At 43.9% G+C, this 21,067-nt stretch overlaps 1 protein-coding gene across 4 annotated transcripts in view; it reads left to right on the top strand.

Annotated features, from left to right (window-relative positions):
* Positions 1-21,067, top strand: part of Ermard (ER membrane associated RNA degradation) — a 55,917-nt gene that overhangs the window by 8,820 nt on the left and 26,030 nt on the right. For 3 of the 4 annotated variants that reach the window (XM_028783481.1, XM_028783480.1, XM_028783483.1), the window contains 7 exons: positions 507-680; positions 3,345-3,428; positions 5,290-5,366; positions 5,879-6,004; positions 6,296-6,514; positions 7,598-7,711; positions 10,124-10,318. In XM_028783481.1, coding sequence (XP_028639314.1) covers positions 507-680; positions 3,345-3,428; positions 5,290-5,366; positions 5,879-6,004; positions 6,296-6,514; positions 7,598-7,711; positions 10,124-10,310 — 981 coding nt within the window. In that variant the 3' untranslated portion in view covers positions 10,311-10,318. Of the gene's footprint in view, positions 1-506; positions 681-3,344; positions 3,429-5,289; positions 5,367-5,878; positions 6,005-6,295; positions 6,515-7,597; positions 7,712-10,123; positions 10,319-21,067 lie in introns of those variants that run through there. The other variant, XM_028783482.1, reaches the window with a different exon arrangement.

A 21,067-nucleotide genomic window follows, 5' to 3' on the forward strand; every position in this document is an offset into this window, starting at 1 on the left:
GGGGGGGGGGGGGGGGGGGGGGAGAGATCTCCATCCATCTATCATCCCCTGGACTCTTCCTCTATTGGCAATCTGCCCACATCAGTGGTTTTCTGACTTTTTTCCCCCATAGTCTGGCAGAGAGAGACTTTGGCCATGTACTGTTAGGTGGGAGCAGCCACCTTTGTTGGCTTAAGAAGCAGGAGTAATCCATGATGAATGCAGGGGAAGCAGTGGCCAAGAGACAGCTGCTTGGTTATGCTTCTTCAAGCGAGAGCAGTGATTTAAGCTTCGTTAGGGAAGTTTGTTTCCCTTCCCTCGGTGGTTGGTGCTCCACCCCCACAGGCAGGCTGTACTGAACAAGGGCTCCCCACTACAGTTCCACCTGCAGGATGGTGTGAGTGCCCTCTTTGAGACTCACATTTCCCTTCAGTTTATAAACAAGCCAGGAACTGCCTGGAAACCCTGCCATTCACTCTTCATCTGCCCAGAACACTAACAGAATGTTTCTCTGTTAATTCTAAAAGGAATTCTTGTGGGATTTCCTGAACTATCAGGAGGGTCCTCGTACCCGGGATCGTTTAAGCCATGGGGAGATCAACATACACGAATTTCCAAAAGAGGCAGCAAGCCAGCTGCTCACGTTCTCCCTGGTGCTCTTGCTCAGATTCACTGAGGAGGACACACTGTCAGAACTGAAGGTACCGCAGAGGGAGGAGGGTGGCTGGCGACAATGGAAGAACATGTCTTATTTCTCAAATATGAGTTTCTATTGATAACTTTTCATCTTGATTTGAGTAACAGTACTACTCTGTCAGAATATATACATGTGTACATTCTCTGAAAGTCAGGGTTCTGAAGCTGAAATAATTTGTCTTCTTTGAAATGCCTCTTTGCCTCTGTTCTTAATAGCAGTGTCAGTGTTAAAACCTAAGAACAAGTTACATGATTGGCCAAGTGCGAGGAATGCCCACCAAGTGTCTGCTAAACTGATGGAACAGGATATTTTTGTTTCTGAAACTAATGATTTTGCTATTTTGAAGTAAATAGCTTCAGTTGTAATAGTGTAGGTGGTACTTTTGTTTTCAGTTTAGATGCATGACTGTTATTTTTACAACTGTTTAGAAGTCCAAGCAAAGTTGACATCAAGCCACCTGGAATGCCCATTGCCAGAGACGAAAACTGTTAAAAGTTGGATGTCCTTGCTTCCTTCCATGAGTGTCCCCAAGTGGACTCCTGGGAAGAAATGCTTTGTCCTTTAAGCAGTGCTTCTTAGTAGCTGTATTTTGGGATCTTTGCTGTGCCTGTTCTTTCTGTTCATTGTCTGTTATTCTGTTGCGTTAGTAGACCATCATTTATCCCAGCGATCTCCATTGATATGTGTGCTGTACCTTTGTTGAAATTCTATGATTGTAGTGGTAAGCTGAAGGACTGTGTTCACTTGGGTGTCTGTGGTAGTGAGTTTGCAAAGGTCAAGCCCTGTGGTGATAGGAGTAAGGACTGTGTTTTGTTCTGTCTTCACTGATGGCTGTCATTCCTTTGCCATCTGTGCTCACGTGTGTTTTCCCCACTGCTGTATTACCTACCCTTCCTGCTGTTTTCGGGGATGTGCTGCCTGTTGTTTGTCTTTAACGCTGGATCCTTTTTTTCTTAGCGTCTGCCTCTGATGTCATTCTTGAAAGCTTTTTTGCATTCTAAAAATTATAACTACATTCATAATTTTCCTAGTGGTTTTATTTTTTGTTTGTTTGTTGTTTTTGTTTTTGTTTTTGTTTTTTTTTACCATTTTCTCCAAGTAGAATTTAGTGCCTTTGGGGAGTGAGATAGAGAGTCTGGCTTTATGTTTCTTCTTGTTGAAATGGCTAGCAGCTTTTTCAGAAGTCATGTGGAGAACTGATATCTCTTTTTTGTGTCACCAGGGCCCAGCCCTAGACTCTCGTGCTAAAAGCTCTGCTCTTTGCTGAGTCTTCAGCTTAGTGCTTTCCAGATATTAAAGAATTGTCTGTTCTCATTGTTTCTGTTCCACGTGAGCTATGTCATTAACGCAAACACAGACCCAGAAAACAAACTGAGAAGAGTCTAGAATCATATGGGGAAACTGAAATCTTTTACTATATTGAACACTACTCAGAAAATAAGGATGGAGCTCAGCTGGAAGAGTGTTTACCTAGCATACATGAACACCTGGGTTTGACTCCCAGCCTGCATGAACCAGGTAACCCCAGCTCTCACTCAGCAGGTAAAGGCAGAAGGATTCAGAGGTCATCCTCAACTACATAGAGTTTGAGACCAGATTGGGATATATAAGACACTGTCTTAAAGACAAAAGAAATTATCAATAGCAAGTATGTCCTGACTTCAGGCCTGTGGTGAATGTGGACTCCACCCTCCCATCTAAGATGGCTTCTGCGGCTCACAGACTCCCACAACTCCCTTTCCTGTTTTCACATTCTATACTCAGTTTTCTGTCTTAATATATGTCTTGAATCTTTTACTCTGTGTTATTCCATTACTTGGGGAAATCATCATCACTTCCTGGAGGGACACTTGCTTTGTCAGTCCCCTCCTCTCTTCTTAACACTGCAGCTAAACCCTTTTCCACACGTCATGTCCTTCTGTGCTTCAGCATCTTAGAGCAGAAGTGTGTACCCTCTCCTGTCTGTTCCAGCACTCACCCCAGACTTGGCACCACAGCTATGAGGACGCTGCCCACACCGTGGCTGTGACTTAGCTGTCAGTGAGTGAAGGTTGGCACATGTCCCAGAACTTCAGTTTTCTGTCGTTTCAGTCATTTGCTCTGTGCCGTTGAGAACGCAGCAGTCCCTGCTTCTGGCTTCTGCCAGCTTTTGGCTCACCAACTTTTCATTTTTATAGTTTCCAGTGGCTGACTTGACTTTTCAGTCACACATTTACATCAGTTATACATTATATTCAGTTATATATTTTTATCAGTTAGAATATACCATAATACTTTATGCTTTTGTAATATTTATGTGTTTAGCAATTAACTTCTTATGGTCATGTAATTTCCTTCTGATTGTATTGATTTTCACTCCTTAAAATTTTTTTTCATTCATTTTGGGATCTTTTTCTCCTTGTACATTTGTAGTTTTGTTGTGCTATGTACAGGGTGCATGTGATCTTTGTAAATCACGGTGGTTAGTCAGCTCCATTTTACCAGCTTGTTGGTTATGGTTGACTATCCGGCCCATCCTACTTTATTGAAGAGCTTTACCATGCTTCAGCTGAATAGAGTTATTTTGAAGAAGGTAGTGGAAGGCTATGACTCTAACTGACATGATTCAGAAGAACGCACAAAACCCAGCATAGACCCATAACGACTGACATCAGTGTTTCTACACCAGGAGGAAGCAGCAATACAGTTGCTGGTTAGTCTTGCAGAAGGTTACAGGTCTCGCTGTCACCCAGCCTTTCAGCTTCAAAAACAGGTATGCACTGCATGGGGGTGGGAGAGGGGACACCACTCCTCCTTCAGATACATCAGAAGAGTCCCAGGGCTTTAGTCTCAAGAATGATATATGGAGTATTTAGAATGGAGCCTGGCTAGCTGGTGGTACTGGTCACTACCCAGAGAGAAAAGCAAGTTTTACCAAGTAAGGGGTGTCATTTTTTCTTCTACCATATAAGACAAGTTTTTATTAACTTATAATTTAAGCAAACTTTCTACCATGTTGTTCCAATTTGGAGATTAGCTCAAATGCTTTCTACTTTTTGTTTTTGTTTTGGTTGTTTGTTTTTGTTTTTAAAGATTATACGGATGAGAGCATAGGTGCCCTTGGAGGCCAGGGGCTTCTGATCTCCTAGAGCTGGAGTTAGAGGGAATTGTGAGCCACACAACAGGTGCTGGGAATTGAACTCAGGTCCTCAGCAAGAGTAGTACTGATGTTAACCACTGTGCCATCTCTCCAGGCCTCAGATGTTTGTTTACACAGCAGGAGACAGGACGGGAACAATCCCCATGAATACCTCATTCAGGATAGTTGTTGCATAGATACTGGCACATGAGCACAGCCTCACAAGGCTGCTATAAACTGGTATGTGCTTGTAGGGAAAGGCCTAGAGAGGCCATCCTAGAGGCCAAGGCCTGTCCAGTGCTGATAAACACATCCATTGTGAAACCTTTTCTGGGTAGAGGTGAGCAAACATCTGTTCTTCCCAGAGAAGCACCATAACAAAGCAAAGAGACCGTCCACCTGAATTGGCCTCAGTAACCAATGAGCTTTAGGGAGTTACGGAATTGTAGATGGCTGGGAAGTCCATCCCAGCATTGGAGACAACTCACAAAGGATGCACTTCAGAGCCCCCAATCTTATACAGCTGATGTCAGCTAAGCCAGGAGTGCCCTCTTCCCAGCGGTTGCCTTCTGCTTTTGTAACCTTGGGGAGGGACTTTGAATCTTGTAAATACTGTGAGCTTCTCAAGTCCCAAGAAGTTCCCTCTTAAAGGGACATTTCAGTTAGGAAGAAACTAAAACAGTTGGGTGAGAAGGGCCAGGTCATCAAATCAGCTCCATCTCTGGGCCAGTGGGCTCTGGTTTGGGGCCAGGAACCTGGATTGTGTCCCCCATGCATCTGCTTTCCAAGATACCATTAGAAAGGTAGAGATACCAGAACTTACCTACAGGTATTTTAAAGAGATGGGGAGGACAGGAGGGAAGATTCTGGACGGTGGACTGATTGCTGAGTCTCCAGCCTGTCTGGGACAGTCTCCCTTTGCTGTCTTCTTCTCTGGCCCCTGGCAGACCCTGACTATTGTGGACTCTCGTCTCTTATCCATCTACTACTGGTGGCAGTCTTGTGCTGTGTAAGATCATTGCCCTGGTTACTGCTGCTGCCGAAAATTGCCCACATTCAGTGGTGCCTACGCAGCTGCCACTTAATTTGCTCATGTTATCATGGTCATAGCCTGCTGAAGGATCTGTTGTGTGGCTTCCTGGGGCTGCTGACAAGTTGTTGACAGTGTTGACAAGCCTCCCTCATCTGTGCTGTGTGCTCTTACTTACACTACAGTTGCTAAAGCTAGTCACACAGCTTTGAGGAGGGGAGGTAGGCTGCCTCTTAGCTGAGGGGGTCATGTTGCAAACATGTTCATAATCACAGGCTCAGCAGTAGTATGAACTGTTCCTCAACTGAACATGTGAAATACTTGAGCTTGCCATATGGTTTTCAGATATGCAGCCTGTAACTGTTTTACAAATATTTTCTAGAAAGTGATTCAATATCTGTGACAGCTGAAAACATCCTTTCTGGGATATTGTAAAACCTAGAGCAGTCAAATCTTTCCTCTCAGGTGCTGAACTGTGAGAGAAGCCTCAGGATGTGGCCTGTGCCGCCTTTGCCAGAAGAGTGTTGTCAGCCAGCAGCCAGGTGAGTTACCTGGTCTGGCGTCTGTGTCATCTAAGCTGTTGCACATGTCACCTGGGTTGTGTACACCATGCCTGGCTGTTGTAGTGAGAAACGTACAGAGCTGTTAGAAAGCCTTTGGAAAGGGAACTGTGGGGCCCAGCTTGTTGGCTGTTGAGCACAGACAGGAAGATAGGCACCCTTCAACCACGGCTCAGCAGACACGATGAAGGTCTGGACTCAGGAACAAGAGGAGTAGGGATCCAGATTTGGGGAGTGTAGAATAGAGCAGACACACTTGTAGTAGGGTTAATCTGAGGCGAGCCACAGATCACCTTCCGTCTGTGTCATGCTGTCTGCATCGTGCCGTCTGCGTCATGCTGTGCTTCCAGCATATCATAGCTTTCATTTTATCCTGTCATGGTACCTATTTTCCTTTATGTTGGGGAAACCAACTTTTAGATGAAGGTTGTGTTATCAATAATGAGGGAGTTGTAACTATTGGAAAATACCTTTAAACATTGTGTGTTCTTCAGATTGGAAGGTAATTCTGAAGCATGTGCCTGCAACTCTTTAATTAGCAAGATTTTGTGTGAGCTCTGCCACTATCTGCCTGGGAGTGCCTGTGCTATCAATGGCTTGGATGGGCTTCCCTCGGAGAAGTGAGTACTGAAGAAACATTAACTGGAGAGTTTATGATAGCAGACTTATTGTTTCTATTCTCAATTCCAGCACTTTGGTATTGTGCCCCAAACAGGGTCCTCAAGTGAGGTTAGGTGATCTCTGTGCAGTACCACATGTCTAGTGAAGTCACACGAGTGCACTTTGCTCACTGCAGTTCCATTTTACCTGCTGGTCACTTGCTGAGGTTCCACTTCAGATTCAGGAAAAAAAGAGCTGGAAGTGGCATTCTCTGGTACTGTGTGCCTCCATTGTCACGCTGTCATTTGCAGGTGGTCACAGCTGCTAACTGAACTCTGTAGCACACGCATTCCTACACTGTTCTGCCCCAGAATCATTCTAGAAGTTCTGGTTGTGCTCCGAGGCATCAGTTCCCAGTGCCAGCGCGTGTCTGACCAGGTCATTGCCTCTTTGCAGCTGAGACACAGGCAATGGGTGGAGCGTAGGTTGCGCTCAAGGCAACGTCAGAACTATGTGCGCATGCTCAGCAGGTATGCCATTTCCTTACGGTGTATACTGTTTTATAGAACTTTTAAATTTGGCCTTTTGGTGTGGGTCCTACCACCCAAAATGATCGTTCGGGTTTAAGCCCTAGAGCTGTTCACTGGGATTTGCTGGCACTCCTGTTCTTCACATTTTCTTTAGAAACAGCTGCTTGGGACACATTTCTAGAACTTTGGGTTGAATGGTTGGTGTTTCTAGGCCTATCATAGCACATACATGTACATTGCCTTCCAGAAGTTTCTCATTATGCACTCATGCAGTATAAATGGAATACTGGTACGTCCCCCTCCCAAAATGGAGTGAAGTATTTTTAAGCATCTCTCTGCTGGTCTCATGGGAAAAATGAGGTTGGCTGTAAATGGAATTTCTTGGAATCTGGCAAAGTTAAACAGACTTTCTTCTGTTGTGAAAACCCTTTACTGGGTGATCTGCCAAGGAAGGTGCTGGGGGCACAGGGCAGGACCCAGCCCAGGCTAGGGCTCACCTGGTGGAGTGATTCTGAGGTAGCTGGGACCGAGCCAGACTAAAAGCAGTTGCTGCTGCCAGGGAGTCGAGGCACTTTGTGACCTGAATGTGAAGGACAAGAAGGGACTGGGCTACATACCCTATAGGCTTGAAAGGTAGGGACTGGGCCAGGCGAGGCCAGCAAGGATAAAAGACTGATAAACCATCTTCCCGGATGTTTGGATTTAAAGGCATTGACAAAACAACTCCATATTTTGTTTTGTTTTGTTTTTGGCTTTTTTTCCCTTTGTCTTTCTATCTGTTTGGGATTTTTTTGATTTTTGGTTTTTGTGGTTTTGTGTGTGCTGTGTGTGTGTGTGTGTGTGTGTGTGTGTGTGTGTGTGTTACAGAGAGAGAGAGAACAAGCATGTTTACAGACATAAAGCTGGTATGTAGGGAGGTGGGTAGGATTTGGAACATTTGGGAAAGGGAAAAGGCATGATCAAAATATGTTGTATGAATTTTGTAATAACATAAAAATGTCTCAATTAGGTGACACACTGTTTTTCCTTATGAAAATGGAAAGAACTTTGTCAAAACCTTGACCTGTTTTCCTTCTTTTTCAGTGTTGGACTTTTGTGTCCTATGCTTTCCCTGATTTTGTTGCTCCTTGCGCTGGAATTGGTCAGTGTTCATGCTGTTCATGGCAAAGGCGCTCAGGAACAACAGCAGTATCTGAGGTAAAGTACACCTGCTCAGGAGAAAGGACACAGTATGAGGTGATTTTAAGAAATTTTGACTCCTCTTGGCTGTTCCTTTGGTGATTTTTTTTTTTTAATCCCCAAAGATTCTCCTTGGTCTTTAGCTTGTCTTCTCTGTACAACTGGATACTAAGTTTGTGGATCACAAAATTAAACTGAGTTCACTTGTGAACCCTCTCAACTTGCCAGGCTGTAGTTCTGTGCCCAGATGCAAGCTGAGTGAAGACTGTGGAGGTGGTCTAGCAGGAGGGTCTTGAAGTCACAGCCATGAGGCAAATCCTACCACATCCAAGTGACTCACAGCTTAAGAATTCTACTTTACAGCCACATCCAGATCTAAGGAATCTGAAAGTAGGATACTCTTTTATGCAGACCACTCCACATGCAGAGATCCCAGTGCTCATGACACCCCTTTGACAGGGCTGTACAAAAGGTGTGTTACAGTCAGTTGACTATAACTCTGTGACATAGCCATCATCCATGTCCACAAGTTTTTCATATATTAGCTGCCTACAGGCAATACTTGGCAGGGGATAGGAGTCCTTACATATTGCAGCATCTTATGGATTTAAGTAAGATGTGTGTGAGAGGGGTGTGTGTGTGTGTGTGTGTGTGTGTGTGTTTTAGACAGGGTTGCCCTAACTGGCCCGAACTTACTATGTAGACCAGGCTGGCCTTGAACTCACAGAAGTCAGCCTGCCTCTGCTTTCTAAATTCTAGTATTAAAAGCGATAGTTTTAAATTATTCTAGGGAAGGGGGGCTGTGAGATGGGGAATGGTGAAAGTCAAAGGACAACTCTGCAGTCCAGTCCCTCCTTCCACCTTTCCATGAGCTCCAAGGATTGAACCCAGGTCACCAGGCTTGCGTGGTGAGCGCTGTGCCTACTGAACCATCTCACCTGTTCTGTACTGGTTAGTTTTCATTGTCAACTTGACAGACCTGGTGTCTCAAGTGTCAGTTGAAGAATTTTCTGGATCAGGTTGGCCTGTGGGCATGTCTGTCGGAATTGTCTTGATTGTTAATTGATGTGAGAGGGCCCAGCCCATGTAGGTGGCACCGTTCCCTGGTTTTGACCATGAACTGTATAAGAGGAGAGAGAGGACTAGCTGAGTACCCAGCAAACAGGCTACATACATACATTTGTTTCTCTTTACTGTTGACTTTGGATAGAGTATGACGAGCTATCTCAGTCTCCTGCCACTGTGACTTCCCTGCAGTGATGGACTGTCTGAGCCAAATAGGCTCTTCTTCCCCTATGTTGCTTGTTGTCAGGTTATTTTATCACAGCAAGAGAAATGAAAGTAGGACATGGATGGATAAATAGAGCCTTGCCGAGTGTGTGCAAGGCTGGTGACTACACTGGGGTACTCAGCCTTAGCACTAGTGATGACTACATTGGGGTACTCAGCCTTAGCACCAGTGATGACTACATTGAGGTACTCAGCCTTAGCACCAGTGATGACTACATTGAGGTACTCAGCCTTAGCACCAGTGATGACTACATTGGGGCACTCAGCCTTAGCACCACTGGTGACTACATCGGGGTACTCAGCCTTAGCACCACTGGTGACTGCATTGGGGTACTCAGCCTTAGCACCACTGGTGACTACATTGGGGTACTCAGCCTTAGCACCAGTGGTGCTTGCTCTGTATCTTCTCTGTGTACTGTATGATACTGTCACCCATGGCATCTGGCTACAAGCTAGTAGCAGCCTTCCAGTGTCCCTGTGGAATAGACCTTCCAGAGAGCCACTTCTCAGACAGGCTCTGTGGGATCCACTCCTAGCGTATCATCATAAAAAATGTAAAAAAGTACAGGAAAGTCTATAGTACTCGGGAAACTGAGGATAAACCTGAAAATGTAAAAATGTTGTGTATCATAATCAGTTGAAACCTGCTGCCATCCTAAGGGATATCTTTAAGGAAAACTGGATTTAGCAGTAGCAAGTGTTTCATAGTAATGGTGTTTCTCTTCAGAGAGACACGTCAACACAGAGGGAAGAAAGCGAAGTGATGCAGCCTGAGTACCAGAGGGACTTGTGGGAAGGACCTTCTTTCACCGTGTGTCCGTCCTCTGTCAGTCTGAGCATGATGGTCCTGCAGTCTTCAGAACAGTGCTTCATCGCTTAGAAACATGTCAAGATCTGAGAGTGTGAAATCAATCTGGAGTCTTATGAGACCCATCCAGTGTGGAGCGCACTGGCCCCAGTGTTCTGTCCTTTCTCTAACAGTTTCTCTTATTTTCATTTTGCATGCATTTCTTCTTCTTGAATCCAGACACAGCTGAGTAATCTTTAGGAATATTTCAAGAGAAGACAAAACATGTACACTGCTAGATTCTATAATAGAACAGACAAAGAAGCTGACATTCCTCACTGTCTTTTTAACAGGTTCTTAAAATTGGTCCTACAATACACTGAGAACCTAGTGGCCTATACCAGCCAAGAGAAGAACAAGTGGAATGAAGCCATCAGTCTTACACATGCAGTTTTGTTGAGAATTTGGACTTTCAGTGAGAAGAAACAAATGTTAATACATTTAGCCAAAAAAAACACAAATAAAGTTGATACAAGCTGACAAAGAAATCACGAGTCAGACTATTTTTGGTTGTGACACTGAGCTATAGAGGAGACCTTGGGGGTGCTTGGTGGCAGCTGCACATCCTGACTGTGCCATTGAATTTTATCCCCCCCCAGCCCCCAACACACAGTCAACCTCTGGATGAAAGTAAAAATGCCAGGTTGCTGTTCATCACTTAGGATTTAATTGTTCCCGAAGATTTAACACCTTATCTTTTAAAGGAACAATACCTACCTGGTGCCATATCTTCAGTGAGTCACATACAACACACATGGTCCACAGACATAGGCTCTACATCACTCCAAGGGCATCCGGTTCTCATGCATAATGACCTGTCCTTGTGTGTCACATCAAGAGCACAGGATCCTGTGTCCTGCATTGCATCACTTAAGGAGAATGTAATCCACATACAGAAAGACATGTCCTGCATCACATCATGGATACATAGCTCATGTACACGCCTTTCCTCAGCCCGCCACTCCAAGGATATATCTGCCTTTCTGTGTATCGTCTCTTGTTGCATAGCGGCAAGAAGCACATGATGTCTGTTCTGTTTCTGTAGTGTGGAAGTTGATACCCATTCCAAAAGGGCAAGGCCAGCAATCTTTACTATGTGGTAGCTCTGTCTTTTGAAATTAACTAACCCTCTTCACACTTCAGCACAAACTATCAGTACTTGCCTCTGAACCTGCTTTGTTAATTAGATGATTTTTAAAATGTTTACCACGAGCTCTATGTTGCCTTTCACTTTCCTAAAAAAAGATATCACTTAGGTGTAGTAGTACATGCCTGTAATCCAGCACCTGAAAGTCAGAAACAGGAGGATCACAAGATTGTGACCAGCCTAGTAGATGTAAGGAGACCACCCACACCCCCTCCACCTTAAAAAAAAAAAGATAAAATAAAAGGGGTGTGTGTGTGTGTACTTTCTGTCAGAATTGTCATCAAAGTGTTTCCACACACAAGAAAAGACTTTGCATCTAGCACATTTAAACACATATTGTGGTGATGTGTGAGGCCAGGTGATAGAAGTTTAGAGACTTGCTTTCTCCTACACGTCATTAGGAGAGGAAGCAGTTGCATGATATGTGGACAGATTCAAGATTCTGAACAACTGTTGATTGAAGATGCTACCTACACAAGCCTATTGCCAAGGGTACTTGCAAACAAGGCCCACCCTGCCCTGAAGTACACATATGCTCAGGGCTAACAAGCTCTATGAAGGAAATAACAAACAAGAGGACACATACAAGAGAAGCACACACAGAGGTTCTAAAAGATAGTTAATAAAAGAAACTGAATGACTGTTTTTCAGCATGTAGTCCTAGGCACTGTCTCCCTGTTCCAGCAGGACAAGCCTGTTTGGGTGGACACCACTCCAAAACTCTCTAGGTAGTTCAGCAGCTAGAAGCAACTGGAAGAGATGAGCTGTAAGTTCTAGGTTGGTGTTCTAAGGCCTTGTTCGATCCTGGATCAAGAGATTCCTCAACTCCTGTGAGTGGATCTCTGCCAGTGGCCTCTAGAAGATACTAATCATTTCAAGAGTCCCCCTAGAAATGGAAACAAGCACAGAGGTCAGCCAGAAGGTTGGCAATGCAGAAATGCTGGAAAAGTGAGCATGCTCAGAGGAAGATCCTGGCTCTATATTTTACCAGGCTTGTGGGCAAGCTCCTTAACCTTGAGAGCTTGTCTTCATCTGCGAAGTGTTGATGTGCATACCTCATTTGACTGACATGAAGGAAGGGAAAGCGATGCAGCAGATGCTTTAATCTGTCCCTACAGTATCAACAGACACTGGCTTTTGTTGTTCCTCATGGATGATGACAGGAAGTGATTTGTATTCTGTCCCATTGGGCTGTGTATGTGTGATGTGTGTATGTTGGTATGTGCATATCTTCACTGTATGTGCCTAACATTCCAGCTATTCACGAACTTAGATGAATTAACCGTTGGGAAAACAGTGGCTAGCCTTAAGTCCTCACCTGAAGTCCCAGCTGAGAGTAGCTTTTGGTTTTGCCAGGTGTGTCCTTTACCTGTGGATCTGAACCTGGCATAGGTAGCACTCTTGTTAACCATTCTGGAGTTTGCTAAAAGTATGTATCCCAACAGGATCATCGGTGGAAGTATGCATTCTCACCGTGGTCTGTGCTTCTAACTGGAATGTTAGCGGGGCTTCTTTCTAGCTTAGCTTTTTGAGGGATCTCAGGAAGAACCCATGTTAAGGAGAAGTCACCTTGGAACACAATGATGCTGGATCCCATTATAGAACTTCCTAGGTCCATTTCCTGGTTGTGTTTTCTATAGTCAGACACAGGGTGGCACTCTTCATTAAGTAATCTGGCAGCTGTGTGGGAAGATATCTCCTGTGAACTCCTGTGACTCCAGGAAAATGAATTCTTTCCTTTTCATCTGGCCACAGAGAAGTAGATGCAAGGTGACAAGAGTAGGGAGTGACCACTGGCACCTGGCCACTGGTGCTATGGAGCATTGCGTTCACTTGAAGGCTCGGCCTTCCATTCGTTTAATTCTGTATTGATGAAAGGCATGAATAATCACAGTCTAAAAATCATTTCCATCTTCATGAGGAAAGATTGGGGTTGTATTGTGTGAATTAATCCCTTGGGGGGAAGACATCAGCATGGCCAGTGGTGGTGACAGGAGAATGAGGGAGGTACCAAGGTCACCATTAACCAACCACCAATCACCATACTGCTGATGGGGGAGGGGAACCCTTTGTCTAAAGGAACAGGATTGAGCTTTGCAGAGAAGGAGGAGGCGCAGACTTGCAGTGGAGACTGGCTTCTAACCACTCGCTCTCCCCAGCTGCAGTCTGAATTCACACCTTAACACCACACTCAGTCAGCCAACAGGGCTGCCAAAGCTTGGTGCCCATGTGGGATTGGCTTTTAGGGACTAACAAAGAAAATTCCTTACATTGGATAAAAGGGAGTGTCTGTGGTTTGGTTTATAGCCCTACTAAGTAATTTTAGTGAAACTAAATCACTGTGGTACCTCCAGAGTTTTGACTTTAGAGGGCCTGGAACCAGTTTTTCTGTGGGCTATGTCTGGATTATAGAGTGTCCGTGTGAATTGACTGGGGCCGATTAAGATAAGTCTCTGGTTACATCAGAAGTTCTCCAAATAAGACCCTGTATGGATACAGGACATCCCCTTTGACACATCAATTAATTGATTGAAAATGAAATATGTTCAGTTCAAAAAAGCTAGCCATAAAGCTAAGTTCTGCGCCAACCAATGGTTATACTTTATGGAGCCTTATAAGCATAGACTTGCCATTATAAATATTAAATGCCACCTTTTCGGAAAGCTTACATATTTTCAAAGCTTTTTGCAGTCATTAATTGCTCAGGACTTTGAATAACCCCAAGACAGTGTTACTCATTCCACTTAAGAGGATGGTCTGAAACTTAGCCCAGAAAACCTGGAACTCACTCCCCTGTGAAGGAGGCAAGGGAGTGCTAGTCCTCAGCTGGCAGCCTTGTCTTTGTAGAGATTTGCTGGGCTGGGCTTAGCTGCTTAGCAGTCACTCTCTGGCTGGTTCACTGACAGTTCCTCTGAATCCCAGAAATGAAATTTGTAATCTGAAAATCTTAAAATGTAATCTTAAAACCTTCCCAGTAGCTTGGCAGGGAGACGAAAATAGCCCAGCAAAATGCAGGATCAGCAAGAAAGTGCTACAGTCCACAGACTCAGAGTGGAGGGCTGTAATGCTAAGGCCAGTCCTCAGGTTATGAGGTTCAGGAAACCCCAGTCAGAGCAGAGGGTAGGGTAGGTGATGTAGGGGCAGTGGGCACAGGGGCCTCCAATCTCTCTGTTTCAGTCTTAATTAACAAGCTTTTGAGAGTAGCTTAGGACCTTGCTCATGTCTCAGCATATAAAATTCTCATACTACCGAATTTATTTAGAGATATGCCTTTTTTACATGCTGTGACCCCCTCACTTCCCACTTAAGACATTTTCCATGGTCCCATGCTAACTCATCCTCAGGAGCCCCTATGTTAGTTGCCAGTCTTGCTGGAGTCAGAATCCTGACTATCCATCAGGACCTGGGCAGTCTACACTTCTGGCTCTGTTTTTGTTATTTGTTTGCTTGTTTACTTCTTTTTCCTGTATTACCTGTAAATGGTAGAAAAACTAATGGTGATTGTCTTCTTTAGTTGGGCCCATCCTGCCCATGTCCAGGATGAGGATTGGACCTAAATTAATGGCTGAGAGGTCTGCTAAATCAATGGAAACATTGAGATGTGGTTATATATTGATCTTCAGCTGTTGTGAGCTGTGTCAGTCAGTGGTGGGAACAGGAGGTGTGAAGCCACACCTTAGGGGTCCTCCACGAGGTGTGATACTCACAGGCTGACAAATGGTGGGAATATTGCTTCCTTTAAGTGCTGGTCATGTCCAGATGGTGCTAAATATCCGGTGCAACACCTCACATCCCTCCACCCAGCTCTTCACCCCCTTTTAAGTCCTGTGCCTGAATCTCCTTGTGTTTTTCCAAGTGAAGTATCTCTAAGACTCAGGACCCGAGATTTCAAAACCATTCAGGAATCCGTTCTTATCATGCGTGTGACATTCATTACCCTGAAACAGCCAGTCTACCCCAGTGCTGTGCCATCACACCCAACTTCATGATTATTTTTATTTCTGGCAAAGGACCCCTTTAAGAGCTGCCAGGAAGAACAGTGTTCATGGCTACCCACAGACCCAGGGCCATGCTCCAATGCCAGAACTGTGCAGGCCAGACTTGCTGAGTCTGCAGTTACGGCGTCTGTGCTTTTATCTCTTTTTCCACTGCTTCCGCTCCTCCGTTTTGGAACGTACGGGATAATATGCTCTGGTCCCTTAAGGATGTAGAGGAAGGAACCATTTCCATATCCACTTGACTCAAGTTACCACAGTCATCTGCTGGCTGAGCAAACTGACCTCAGATGAGTCACAATCTAGCTCACACAAGGTCACAGTTCAGCCAAACTCTGAAAGTCCAGTTGAGAGGTCGCTGACTGTGCTCAAGATGCCAGCGTAAGCAAGAGGAGGGCGATGTTTGGTTCCAGCAACTCCCAGGCATAGGATTCAACTCCATTCAGGAGACCACAGTGAGACCATGAGGACCCAGCCAGGACAGGTGGTCAAGGGACAAAGCAAGAGCTGATAGGGGTCCGGCAAGGTGCAGGGCTACTAAATTGGGCCCTGAAAGGCTGCTAGGCTTCCAAAGCCAGGGTACTTTCAGCCTAAAGGGGTATATGTGTGAAATCTGGCCTCGGAGTGAAGCTGTAGGATGATAAGCTTCAGGTCACAGAGGTCGCAGGATGGACACAGGCAAGTGTCACCATGACTAGAATGACAGGAGCAGGGTTACCTGTGAGCCACCACTGTGCTCCACTCATGTCAACCCCCACCACCACCACCACCACCGCATGTTACTGACCCAGACATGTTATCAAAATTGATCCTCCCAGTCACTGGAGAAGTGAAGGACGGGGACAGGTAAGGGTATGAGGCTATGGTCCAACAGGGTTTAACCTACACACTGGGGCTGTGTCAACATAAGGACAAGGGTCACATCAAGGGACACTATTAGATCACCAGGTCAGCACAGAAACCCAATCTTCCACTAGGCATTATTGCAATTTTCCATAATCCAACGGGTTTGATTCCTCCGCACTCATTTTTTCCTGTCTGGCTCTTTGCTGCTTCCAGGAAAGCTCTGGGCAGGTTACAAATGTCTGAGTTGAAACAGCTCTTCCAGGGGGAGGATTCAACAGAGATTGACAGCAGGGCAAATATATCTGCTTTGCCATCCTGTAAAAAGCTGCAGATTCCACCTGCCCTGACTAGGCTGGCTTCCAGAGCAAGCAGGCTGATCTCAGCCACAGTATTTCCACATGCCTGACACCCTGCAAACCATGGAATGATGCCTGTGTGTGCTAAGCACAGGCAGCATCCGGAAACGCCTGACTTCCTGGTGTCCTGGGGACTGTTGGTAAGGAAGCCAGTTGAGGAGCTCCTGCAGGAAGCAGCTCAAATCAGGGATCCTAGCAATTGCTTAGGAAATGGCTTTCATCATCATGAGCTGCAAAGTAGAGACAGTAAAGGAGGAAATGGAAAGTCGTTTGGTGGGGAAAATCACTCCATAGTGTTTAAAGGTCACTCCTGCAAATGCTATATAAAACTGAGGTTATTGTTCATAGCACAATGAGTGGTCCATAAAGTCAAAGGAAGTTGAGTTTGTCTACCCGGAAAATAATATTTGTTAACGAGGCTGCAAGTCTCACAGAAAGTGTTCAAAGTCTAAAAGATAATTTTATACTCCAAAGTTTGAATATTAAGTCTATATTGTTGAATGGGATGTAATTCACATGGATCAGAAATCAAGAACACCAGAGCATGTAATATACAGTTTGCTTTCCATTCACACCTTCCACAGCCCACAGAGTAAGAAATTATTTCTGATTGATTTCCAGGACCTTTATATAATATGGATGAAAATCATGATTAATTTTCCAATGCATATACAATCAGTTTATTTACACTCACATTCATCCTATGTCTTACACAGATGGTAGCATATTATATAAAACTATACCATACCACAATGCTTTGATGAACAGTATATATTGGAGAGTCTCCCACACAAAGAACATCTCTTTTTTTTTTTTTTTTTTTTTTTTTTTTTAGTAGCTGCATAAAATTTGGGAGTTTTGTGTTTATTTTCGCTTCGCCTCACAATGTAGCTCTGGCTGACCTGGAACTCTCTGTAGACCAGGTTGGTTTGAACTCACAGAGCTCCGTCTGCCTCCATCATGATACACACCGCCATGCCCTGATGCTGGAAAGAACTTTAATATTACACAATTTGCTTACTACTGAACACCAAGTTATTCCATATATTTTGTCAAAATAAGCCAAGTTAAGTCTTGCATACATGTCATGATGCCCCAGTCTTTACAGCCGTCACCTAGAGGTGACAATGCTGGGTCAGAGATGCATAATATTAGCCTTCCAGTGCCTGAGATTCCTCTATCCCTAGCTTCGTTCACTGAGTTTTTACTTTATAATATGCTTTGCAATTTACTTAGCCTCATAGGTTTTCCTGTTATTAATGAGGCATAGCATCCATTTTCTCTTTCATCGGAAGGTCTACCCAAGTCTTTTAGCCATTTGCCTATTGAGTTCTCAATATTCTTCTTTCTTACTGGCTTCTAGGATCTCTAATATATTGAGGGCATAGGTTGCAATAAGCAATAAAAATGTTTTATTTCTCCTCATTGCCTGTTTTGATTTATTAATTTGCTAGTGGTTGATTTTCATGAGTAAGTCAATATTTTTGTGTAGTTGGAATTAGAGACCCTTTCTCTATGCTTGGATTTTAGTTAGAAAATTCTTCACTTAGCTCTGAATTTATAAAGAACAATTTCCCTGATCATGATTTCTATTCTATTGCTGGTGTGTGTGTGTGTGTGTGTGTGTTTAACGTTTAAATAGTTCATGCATTTAGATTTCTTTTGAAACATGCTGTAAGGTTTTATAGGGTGGTAGATATGGTTATAGCTCTTTTTTCTTTTAAAAACTGATCACAGCCTTCCTTCCTAAGCTTCCTGCATGGATGGTCTCTGGTATACGCTGCTTCACCTAATTTGGAAGTTCATCATACTTATTTTTATGAACAGCTGCATGGATGCCTAATGCCATATTCCACATAGTCATTTTCCAATGATAATTTGAGCTGTAACTTAATATAATAATTCCCACATCTTTTGGTGTTCATCTGTAGTTTTATGCTTTTTTCTTACTTTTGTCTAACTTTCTATCTTTTATCTAATGCAACAAAGATTCAACTATTAAATCATTATAACCTAAAAATTGACAGAGCCTCAACCTCCCTTCTCTGGACTCTTTGTTTCAGGTTTTCTCTGTCTTTTCCTGAAGCTTGGAACCAAATTCCCAGTAGTGAAAGCATATGTAAAAACATAAAGATCACAAGAACTCTCAACTAGTATATTTTTCAAGTGTATTAATCTATAAAATAGGCCAGGGAGAATGGCATTTTACAATGTCCAATCCACTTGTCCAAAGCTGTCATTATTCTTATGCTGACTTAAATACTCCTATGTGAACATTTTAGAGTGTGTGCGTTTCATTTCATAAAAACTTTCACTTTCCCACTAGACTTACTACTAGAAACCTCTTTTCTTTATGAGTGTGTGAGGGATTCCTTCGCATCTTCAAAGCTGTTCATCCCTATATGTCCATTTCATACGCAGCTGTGGCAATCAATAGATTTTCTAATTTGTATGTTTTTACTTGATATTGGTTTTTAGGGGTGGGATATTGCAGAGATAGATGTAATTGCTATCATATAAATCCTACTTATTTTTTTAAAGATTTATTTATGTATGTGAGTACACTGTAGCTCTCTGTCTTCAAACACAACAGAAGAGGGCATCAGATCCCACTACAGATGGTTGTGGGCCATGGGGTTGCTGGAAATTGAACTCAGAACCTCTGAAGAACAGTCAGTGCTTTTAACCACTGGATTTTAATGCTGGATTTCATTGCTTTTTAAGATTCTATGAGTCTAATACTAATTTTTATTTTGGGGCCTATTAAAAGGTAGTTACCTATAGCCATTTTTTGAAATAATTTTTTTAAAGTTCTTGAATGTGATCTTAATATCTTTATCTAGTCTCATTACTATGCATCATTCAAAACCCAGTAAGAATATATTATTTCCTAAGGCACCTGTAACCCTGTGAGTTCATCCTTATCTCATTTGATAAATATTGACTATATAATTAATTATAAACTAATGAATTATTGATTATGACGAAGCTTATATTCCTCCCTGAGTTTGAAAGGAGAATGAATGGCCGCTGTAATGATGAGAGTTAATTATTTGCATTATGCTCACGTTAAGTTTCCCCTTGAGTACAATAGCCACGTATGACCCAGTGAAAGTGAGAGCAGTAAATAAATCGGCACCTATGTGTATCAGATGAACACTGGTGGCACATCTTAATAAAGCACACACTTTCTGAACACTTTCTTAAATAGCAAACAGGAAACACACAGGAAGTCCGATGCACAGACATGCCTCTGTGAAGCAGACCCCTGATGCTGGTCTCCATGGAAACCACAGAGCACACACAGGAGGAGCGGGCCAAGGTGATGCCACCATAAGTCATCCCTGTGCTGACATGGCACTGTGTTGTGTCTCCAGCTCCATTCGCTTCTGTGAAACCGCATTGTGATTTATGATGTCTTACCTGCAAGGCACGGAACAAGGCTTGTATCCCCGAAAGGAATCATCTAGATTTTCACCTAGGGGGTAATAAGGCAGGGGAGGGGAAGACTGTCAAGTTGAAGATTATCAAATAGATAGTACTCTGCTGCTCTGAATCAACTCCCGTGAAACAAGTAGTCAGGACCTGTTCCCCCTTCCAGCTGGTTCCAGTAGCTGGGGGCAGGCTTTACAAGAATGTCAGGGTGCACAGGTCAGCACCCATGCCCTCAGACTGCCAGATGTCTGAATGATTTTGTTGGTATAAGTTCATGACTTTGTAAAGTCAACATTCTCATCTTTTAAAAACCACCACTCGTACTCTAAATTCCTGAGCACAACAGCATTGGGACTGAGCCTGCTTCCAAGCCATCCATGGTCTCCCTGTTTGTAATTCTGTGCACATCCAACTCTTACTATCATTATTTGGTTTTCGTGGAAGAAATTCCCATCTACAAGCACAAAGACACTCATCAGAATGAGCAGATGAAGTAGAGGACCAGATACAGGCATCAGTGGACAGGGCAACACATGGTCAGGACCCAGGGTGAAGCAGTCCAGGTAGGAGGCAACTGAAAAAAGAGTACAACAGATGAGAGTAGCAGCTTTCTAAAGAAATGCACATTTTTAATTCCAGCCCTTGGGAAGCATGCAGATCTCTGTGAATTTGAAGCCACCCTGGTCTGCATAGTGAGTTCTAGTCTAGTCAGGGCTACGTAGTAAGACACCATCTTAAAGAAGAAGAGAGGGAGGAGAAGGAAAAAGAGGAGGAGGGGAGAGGGAGGGGAGGAAGAAGAGGAAGAAGCAGCAGCAGCTTAATAGAGTAATGTTTGCAGAGAAGAGGGCCTGTTCATACTAGTGATGAACAAATGTTCTTTACTGCCTTCTTACTGTGTGAAGCTTGTCTATAGAAAACAGTGGGAGACGTGTGCTTTCCTGAGCCACACACAGCCCCTGTCCATCAGGATCCCTCACGTTCCCACGGAGAAGCCTGAATGGAAGGCAGGGGTGGGTAACTCACTGTGTCCTCTGCAAGGTTGGTTCCTCCCATCCTTTTTCTTTAGTGGGCACTGAGAAGCGCTGGATAAGTAGAACAGTTTATTCACCGATCAGACTATCTCACACTTTGCAATCTGGTAAAGAGATTCCTACTATGAAGCAAAATTCCTGTTCAAATCTGTTTTGCCTTTATCCTGAGATTCTTCAAGACAGTCCACAGTGGATCATATGCATGCTGGACCAGGGATCCAGTTTATCAGATGCCGTCCCAGGAGGAAGGAGCTTGGGTTTGAGTTGAGACTGTAAAGAGCATGGTTTCCATTCATTGTTCCCGGGAAACAGAACACTTCCCTTAGTGATACTTGCCATGGGACTGGAGAAATCGGAAGTAAGGTGGTAATGGGTCTGTGTGTGTGTGTGTGTGTGTGTGTGTGTGTGTGTGTGTGTGTGTGTGTGT

This window comes from Grammomys surdaster, unplaced genomic scaffold (genome assembly GCF_004785775.1).
Source record: "Grammomys surdaster isolate TR1022 unplaced genomic scaffold, NIH_TR_1.0 1136, whole genome shotgun sequence".
In the NCBI taxonomy this organism is placed as follows: domain Eukaryota; kingdom Metazoa; phylum Chordata; class Mammalia; order Rodentia; family Muridae; genus Grammomys; species Grammomys surdaster.